The following is an 8,930-nucleotide window of genomic DNA, read 5'->3' on the forward strand; positions in this document are numbered from 1 at the left end:
AATTCTTCAATTATAAGATTTGCTGCTCATTAAATATTCTAAAGGACTTTGGTCTTACATCAGTATTACTTCCATTGCTTAATATTTTCTTATCCTAATACAATGAATATTTCAAAAAACTTCTCCTTGGAGGTTGGAGGTTGGTAACACATATTAAACCATGCGAATAAAATAGATAGTATAACAAGGAATGACTTCCTGTACAAGTCCTTGAAACAGGTTTCTTCTACTCTTTTATCATTTTCTTCATGCAAATTTCCGCCTTCCATGAACAACACAATCTAAATTAGAAGGATCAGGTGATAATATCAGAAGCACCCACAATCTCACACATACCCCCAGTCATAATCCTCATGCATCCAAGGAAACAACGATCTCAGACGATGAACTGATCACTGAAGGCTGTTGGCGTTTAAGACAAGATAGCGAGCGCATCTGTCGTCTCAGTAAACAGGAAAAGAGAAGAGAGAACTCTGAATCATCGGAACATCAAAGTTGTGCACTAAAAAGGATAAATGAACTGAGCTAAAGGCAGCTCGCTAAGACAGGAGGATGCAACTAACGCCACGAGAAGGGAAGAGTCTGGCACGTTGCATCAGAAGAACCTTCACCTAAAACATGAAATATATTCTGGCAATTAATCTCAGCATCACTAGCACGATCAGAAACCAAAACGGTTCCTGTATGCTGGCCCTCCATCCCAGCACAGGAAAAGCCGGTTGGCGTCACGTTTTCAGACGCCTGCGACGGAAAGTACTGCATGAGACTGCCATACTGCAAACATGAAACGATGGGCTGACCCGTAGGGATCCGATCAGCTAGTGGCATCATATGGCTTAGGTTTATATCTGAAGTCTGAGTTGGCGATGACAGAAGAGAGAGAGCACAATCGGAGTTGAAGACTCGGGTTAGCCCTTCGTTAAACATCTTGCTGTTGCATCCGCTGTTTCCAGAGGGTGTGTTTGTACTAAGATTCAGCAGATCTACAGAAACTTGTGGTGTCGATTTGATATCCAGCACAGTCTTGCTATCTTGAAAGAAAGGCATTTGCCTTCTTTCTTTGCTGATGCTGTAAGAGGAGTTTGGAAAATGTTGGTGGTGGTTGATGAATTGTGAAGGAGCATATAGGGTACCGTCCTCGGTTTTGACCATTCTAGCCCAGTTAGACTCCGGTGCAGCAACTGGAAATATTTGAGGATAAGCAGCAGAAAACCCTGTCATTGTACAAAAAAAAAAAGAATTGATTTGGATCATGATAAATCTAGAGAAGATTCAACATCTTCAAAACAATGGATATACATATTCACTTAATAAAGGTCTAGAAAGGTAACTGAAAGACTTAGCAAGTCTCTAGAAAAATTTCAGGCATACTGTTGAATCAGAGATAAATGATGCCGAATATTTAATTTAATATGAACAGCAACAAGCCAATGACACACTGAGTCAGTCATTTGTCTGCTTTTCCAATGTCATGGATTAATTAACTGTTAATTTTAACTCTTCTATTCAGCAAAATATCATTAAAAATACAAAACTAATCCACTTGAGGCAAGATCAAGTGACTGAAACCTTCAGGAAAGAGAATGGTTTAATTATGGCATTGGAGGTAGTTAATAGTTAAATAGAAAAATGTGATGTGGTATTAGCACTAGTAGGAAGAAACACATTATCTAAGTTGCCTAAGGCCAAAATATGTGTACCAAATTTTAATTTGTTGCAAGCTAGTTAAAGAATTTCCAAGTGCTTCGCTTTGGACAAAGAGTAAAACCTTGGTGATCTAGAAACAAGCTCCCTGAATTTTCTGAATCTGGCTGGGGTTTCCTTCGACGTCTATTATGCCCATCGAGACGTTTCCTACAACTTCGTTTAGCCTCATCAAATTCCTCTAGCAAATGAAATCTGTAGAGATAAGAGGGGAGAATACTGAAATTTTTTTAGGAGATGCAGCAGAATATGATAACAGTGAAGGAATAAGCACCAAGAAAATGAGAATTTTATTTAAAAAACTTCAACAGAACCAAACTGGTAAAGACCAAAAGTAATGCTGGATTGGTTTATTAATAGACATGAAAAAATGTGCAATTGACATCCTTGCTAGACACAAACCCATTCACATTACATACCATGATAAAGAAAGGAAATCATGCTGATAAAAAGTGAAAATCTGTCCAATGACAGAGTGAAGAGAGCAGTTTGGAGATAATATACATATTCAATCTAGATAAGTATAACAAAGTTTCATGGACATTTAAGATGGAAAATTCATCTATATGTTAATGCCAGTGAAATCAGATAAGTAAGAACTGTCTTACTGTGAGGAAAACAAGAAAAAGAAAAGAAAAAAATTGCAAAAGTGATTCTAGTACGCATCGAAAAGAGTAAGCACAACATATTAAATGAGGGGCTTGATTTCAACTAGTAATGAACTGCTTGATTAAAGAATTGGAGAACTCAACTAAAAAGGTTATGGAGTTTTCTAAATTATTTTTGTTTTTGTAATTCTTGAATTGAATTAGTTACTGGAAATATTATATACAACTTTAATTTTCATAAGAAAAAAAATACATGTCTTTTAAATGTTCCAATAAAAATAAAATGAAGGGATGCTTTCGGACATGCCCTCATGTTGCCCTTATGATTCCAAGCATTTAAATGTATGCCTGATTTTTCATATCATTGCCATGTTACTTATGATACTCATAATGGTATCCTGATTGAAACATAACAAGGGCATATGTGAAATTATGAGTGGAGGGACATACAAAATTGCACATAAAAGAAACATATAAGTCTTAAGCTTGGCCGATGTGCTGAGGCAGGAGTGGTCATGGTCTGTGATTTATTTTCCTCTCATGGGAATCTAGTGGAATTAAATGATCAATATTTTATAGACATAGCTTTAGTGGATCCACATACTTGATGGATCCAAGTTAAAAGGAGACAAAAAGGCTAGCAGAGGGGAAAAGTTCTACAGTCCACACTTTATAGACAAGAGGAGGAAGAAGTAATAATCCTCTAGAAGGGGATACTTCTAGTGATCACTCATTGCCAAATTCCACAAATCGCTCATGATTAAACTCACATAATAGCCATAAAAAATTATATCAAGATGACATTAGGTTCAAGGGATTTGATCATGACAGTTGGAATTGGAATGAGAAATTCTGATTCTTACTGATTGGTTGGGAAGAATTAGATTTCACTTTCATTCACTTGGGAGTTGAAAATTTCATTTCAATAACAAAAACTTGAAAAAAAATTCAATGGTGCACAGTACCTTCACTTATATACTAAACGACACTGATTCAAACATATCTTTCTTTATATCCTGTTATACATTAATCTAAATTAGTTATTTAAGCATATTACTTGTTATATCCTTATAAACAAACCTTTGTTATTGGGTACCTCTGTCATATATATATATATATAACAGAATATCATTATGATCAGTTTAATAAAATCAGATCTCAGTACTTGAGTAGAATGTGAAGCAAAAGTTTCCAAAACTGGTCACTTATTTTCCTTAAATGGTCACTCCCTGTTGGATGTCAATATACATTATTCTAACCATCCTACATTGCCCTCCATAAGGAAAGAGCATGATAGTAGTAAATATAATAAATATCTATCAATACTTTATCTATATTTAGTAATTCAATTAAAAAAGATGAAAATGAAATAAAACATAAACTCAAATTTTAACATATTAGAAATTAAAATTAACAAACAACATAAACAAATAAATAATTTGATAAAGCAGATACAAGTTTCAAAGCTCCTCCAAAGGATGTTAAATATTGGTACTATACCCGTTCTTAACAACTATCAAACTTGTACGGCGCTAAGGTATTGGATTGTAAATTAACTTGTACTAATCAATATATTGAGTAAAATAATAAAAATAAAAATATTACTCGAATATTCAACAATACCGAGTTACATGGCCTGTTGTCATCTCGTGGTCAGACTAGTATGTATGGACCATTACTTTAACATGCTCCTGTACATATTTCAATTTTGATTCTAGATATGTGAGGGACATTGACAATAGGAACTATGCTTCCAGTATCTTTTAATTATATTCTGATAACAAACCAAACACCACCTATGATCAGAGCCCAATGATTCTTTTCCTAACAAAACACAAGTTTTATATAGGTTATTTAAGAGTGTGCCATGCACTTTATTTAGAAAAATAAAACACCTAAATTAAAAATGTATATAATCAAATACAATAAACTATATATTCAACCAAAATTTAGAGCATTTAGGAATGTCTACTTTTCAACAATCCCCAAAAAAATCTAAAACATATAGTGAACCAAGGGCATTTAACATCGAGCAATAGTTGAAGGTGTCTTCAGTAATCAGAACATTAAATGTTTCTACAAAAAAGAAACCAAAATATAAGTTGAAAGAAAAGCATTCTTTTACCTCAAACCAACAGTTGAACAAAATCTGATAGTAGCATCTAGTTGGTGATTAATAGGGTGGGTAAACTTTGATCATTTTTGTAGAAACAGTTAATGTTCTAAGTACAGAAGAAACCTTCATTATAGTTTATTCTATTAGATTTTATTGGGGATTGTTGAAAAATAGACATTCCTGGATGCTCTAAACTCATCTTTAGTCTCCAATGCATCCAGATAAAATGATTAAAGACAAAAAGGCGAAGAAAAAGAAGATATGGCAGATATTGTGTCTACAATGAAGTGAGAATTTAGTTTTCAGGAGAGTAAACAAACAACATGAAAAAGCAAAGGACAAGAAGGACAGACAAAAGGCAATGACTTGTTGAAAGCACAAAGAAATTCCATGTTTGGCGAGGAAAGAAAATACAATTTGAAGTTTTACTAATAAGACAGATTCATCATCACATATGACAACTAACCAAAACTTTTTACAAGACTAGTTAGAAAACATAGAGGCACTAAGATATGTAATTGCACAATCTAACAAATATTAGTCAATAATGAACTCAACAAAAAGCTTGTAACTCAATGAAAAGACTAAACTCAGGGATAATCATAATGAAGCACCAATAACGATCCCAAACTATTGAGGAAAACAAGAAAACCAAGCACACAAATGAGTATAAGAAAAATGCAACAATCAACTAACATAATACATCTAAGAAAAAATATTACAGTGTCTTAGTGTTACACAAAAAAAAGGGTTAACCTTAAAACCCCATAAAGAAGAATGTTAAAAGAAGTCCAAATGTCGCATTAGTAGAGCAAACAGTATGATACCTAAATAGTCTAATTATGTAGGGGGTCCTAGAAGATCAGCAGTAACAGTGGCACCCTTTACTTAATCAACAGGAAATACATAACATTTGCATACAAGTAAACTATAAATCATTTATAGAAGAAGAAATGACCACATCATATAAGAATGAAGAAGGTCAAAACCATAAGAAATGGATGGCCAACACGAAACTTGAGAAAGAGGTGCATTTAGGTAAAGGATTGACAACCAATTGCAGTATCCAAAAGCAAGAAACTACTTCAGTAACAAGCATTCAGATATACCAAATAGCAAAATGGTTAGCCCCGCAAATCTTAATAGGGGTTGCAACACAAATGAAACAAAACAAAATTCGATAACTCAGATAGAAAACAAAATGGTTAGTCCTGGAACTCATAATAGGAGTTGCGGAAAAATTGAAGCAAAACAGAACTTGAAATGTACAAGGGAGAGCTCCTGTTCTATTACCTACTGCACTGCTGGCAGAAGCGCTGTTCTTGCCCGCGGACCATCACCAGTGGGGTCTTGGAGTGCACCTCGCAGACCTTATGGCGCCGGTGATACTCCCTGCAGTTACTAAGATCAGCCGTGCAGCCGTCGACCAAGCACGAGACGCTGCGGCAGCCATTCACAGGGGCTCGCGGCCTCTTCGGTGGACCAGAGGGAGACACCGTCGACGTTGCCACAGTGGGTTGTTCGGTGCACTTGTGTGATGACCCAAAGTCTCCCAGTCCCCCAAGCTTCAGATCGACTGAGAAATCCATCCCAGTCGACCGGCACCCGAGGCCGCCACCGCTGGGACCGACCACTACCAAGCCGATGCTTAGCTCGGCATCACGGTCCAGTTCTGCCAGGTTCCATGGAGGCGTCCTGAGATCCCAGTCCATGAAAGCAACCTGTCCGAGGCCTCTATTTCACCTCTATACCCTCCTCGCTTTCTTCTTTTTGTTATCTTTCCTATTGCTACCTTCCCTGTCGCTGTCGTTTCACAGACCCTTTTTCTCACCGGTCCATCACAGAACACAGCCAATAATAAACGTTTCCTTCCACGAATGCCACCATGGAGTTGCCCAAGCAAGGGAAACGCAACCGGTGAAGGAGATGGCGATCGGGGGAAGGACATACGAGAACCTACATTACAAACCACGGACAGAAGAATCATCTAGAAGGTCAACAAAGATAGAAGAAAGAATAATAATAAATAATAATAATAATACAGCGAATTCCTGAAAATGAAATCCAAACTTTGGGTTGCGTAGCGTCCATTAAAATTTTCACAGAGCAATGTTTCTTGAAATAACCATTAAAAATTTATTAAATTTGAGACGCTATGTGAAAAAATATAATTAAAAATAATTATTTTTTTCAAAATAATAATAAAACATATAAATACATAAAATATGTAAAAAAATAAATAAAGATAAAAATAATAATAATAATAATAATAATAATAATAATATTATTATTATTATTATTATTATTATTATTATTATTATTATTATTGAAAGTACACGAGTATCCCAGAACAGATAGACCAACGGCAACACAAGATCTAACAATCCGCTTCAGGAAATCTGTATCTTCTAAAACAGCTTAAAGCACATGAAAAGAATAAAAAGGTAGACATGGCATGCAGGAATAGATAGACGGCATCCCGAGATCAAAGCATTAGGAAGCTTATGGGATAGGCCGCAAACCGAGCAAGCAGTCAAGTAGCAGAAAACAACACCTCGTAAAAGCAGAATAAACAGAGGACGGAGGAGATGATGAAGGTCGGGCAATCTGAGGCGGCTACGTGGACTCTAAAGCAAAAGCATGAACCAACAAGCGAGCAGACAGCTGCACGCTGGTCAGTACTTACAGACTACTGCAGAAGAAGACGGACGGATGTGGTTTGGAGCATTCCGACCATTCAATTCCTGACATTGATTCCAAAGAGGACAATCTATGTGCAGCGAGAAGGGCAACTGATTGCGTAGGCTAAGTTTACTCTAAAAAAAAAAAAAAAAAGAAATGCGTAGGCTAAGCATCCTCACAAACGCTGTTCACCTCATCAAGCACCTACACCAGCTTCAACAAAGCAGCAGACAGGCATCGGGGGGCTTGTGTCAACAATTATTGGTTCAAAATATATATATATGTATATATATATATATATACATGTATATATATATATATATACATGTATACATGTATATATATATACATGTATACATGTATATATATATATATACATGTATATATATATATATACATGTATATATATATACATATATTGGTTATATATATATATATATGTATATATATATATATGTATATACATATGTATATGTACATATGTATATATATAGTGTTGGAAGATCCAATAATATGTTGGAAGAGGATAACATATCGAAAGCTTTAACAAAGCATCGAAAGAAATGATTGCTGATTTGAAACCTTATTTGAAAATGATTTTAAGCTTCATTTAAGCTAAATTAGTCCTATGTTAGGTTAAGATTGAATTGGACTGAATTAGGTTTAAATTTGGGTTGGATTTGTCATGCCTCCTGAATTTAATCCTCATTCAGAGATGTGAACCTAACTCAAAATTGATAATATTATAATTCAACAAACAATCCAGGATTCAAACACATATTTCAAGCCATTAAGAAAATATTCAAGTTAAAATTCATCTTTATAATCTACGATTCATAAAACCTGTACAATTTATAATCATGCTTCATATCACTTGATGATTCATAAAATCCCAACTCAATTAAACCATAATCATATCATAAATCCATAAGTATGGGAATCGATGCAATCACAAAACCAACATGTACCACATATTTATATCATTACATTCCAAAAAAAATCTCGATGTGAGTACTTTTTAAATATTTATAAGATAGATCAATCTAGATTTGTCGTCAATATTTTATTATATATAAAATATACTTATAGATCAACCACCTTTCAACTACGAAAGATTTTTCTCAAAAATCTTCTAGCCTTCAATTGCCTTAGCCCAATTTAAACATTTTAGCGAGCAACAAGCTATCCTAAAAAAAAAAACTAAATAGCAACGGAGTGAGCATATTGCTAGTCATAGGTGCGTAGCAAGCCAATCACGTGAGTGATGGCACGTGTGACTTGATACATAATCTTTTTGCTTATTATATTTTGGCTATATCACTTTATAACAATTGCATATGTGCATATATATATTGTGATGTCCTTGGATTTGTGCAATGGGAATCGGATCGTGATGAGATCACGATAATGAGATCGATTCACCTTTAAACACATATCCTAAATAATCCCGGTCATAGGTTACTCGAGAAGGACATCGTGATAACCGGATAGACTGGTGTGCTGTATACCCGTCCATATGATGGATGCAGCTGGTCTCATAGCTGCTCGTGTAGGGACACTAGGGATACAGTACAGGTGCTCATTGGAGAGTGAGTTCACTGATTGATCCGCTTACGGAATGCTGGATGGTTGATGATGCCTTATTGTTAGACAACGATTCCGTAGTCCTAGTGGTGTATCTGGTCCTTAGACTTGAGACACCAAGGATGTCCTGTATGAGTGCTCCACTCTTTGATACCAGACTTATAGGTTTGGCTGTCCCCAGATCTAGTACAGTTGGTCATTGGGAGTGGTAGTCGACCTTACGAGGGCTATTGAGT

General features: G+C 35.4%; 1 protein-coding gene across 1 annotated transcript; it reads right to left on the minus strand.

Moving 5' to 3' along the window:
- Window positions 1–183: 183 nt before the first annotated feature.
- LOC135589053 (squamosa promoter-binding-like protein 16) lies at window positions 184–6,402 on the minus strand. Its single transcript, XM_065081365.1, has 3 exons — window positions 5,722–6,402; window positions 1,769–1,899; window positions 184–1,214 (listed from the first exon to the last, which is right to left on the minus strand). The coding sequence occupies exons 1-3, from the start codon at window positions 6,138–6,140 to the stop codon at window positions 559–561; spliced, it is 1,206 nt and encodes a 401-aa protein (XP_064937437.1). The 5' UTR covers window positions 6,141–6,402; the 3' UTR covers window positions 184–558.
- Between the last annotated feature and the right edge of the window lie 2,528 nt (window positions 6,403–8,930).

Source organism: Musa acuminata, chromosome BXJ1-8 (genome assembly GCF_036884655.1).
Source record: "Musa acuminata AAA Group cultivar baxijiao chromosome BXJ1-8, Cavendish_Baxijiao_AAA, whole genome shotgun sequence".
NCBI lineage: Eukaryota > Viridiplantae > Streptophyta > Magnoliopsida > Zingiberales > Musaceae > Musa > Musa acuminata.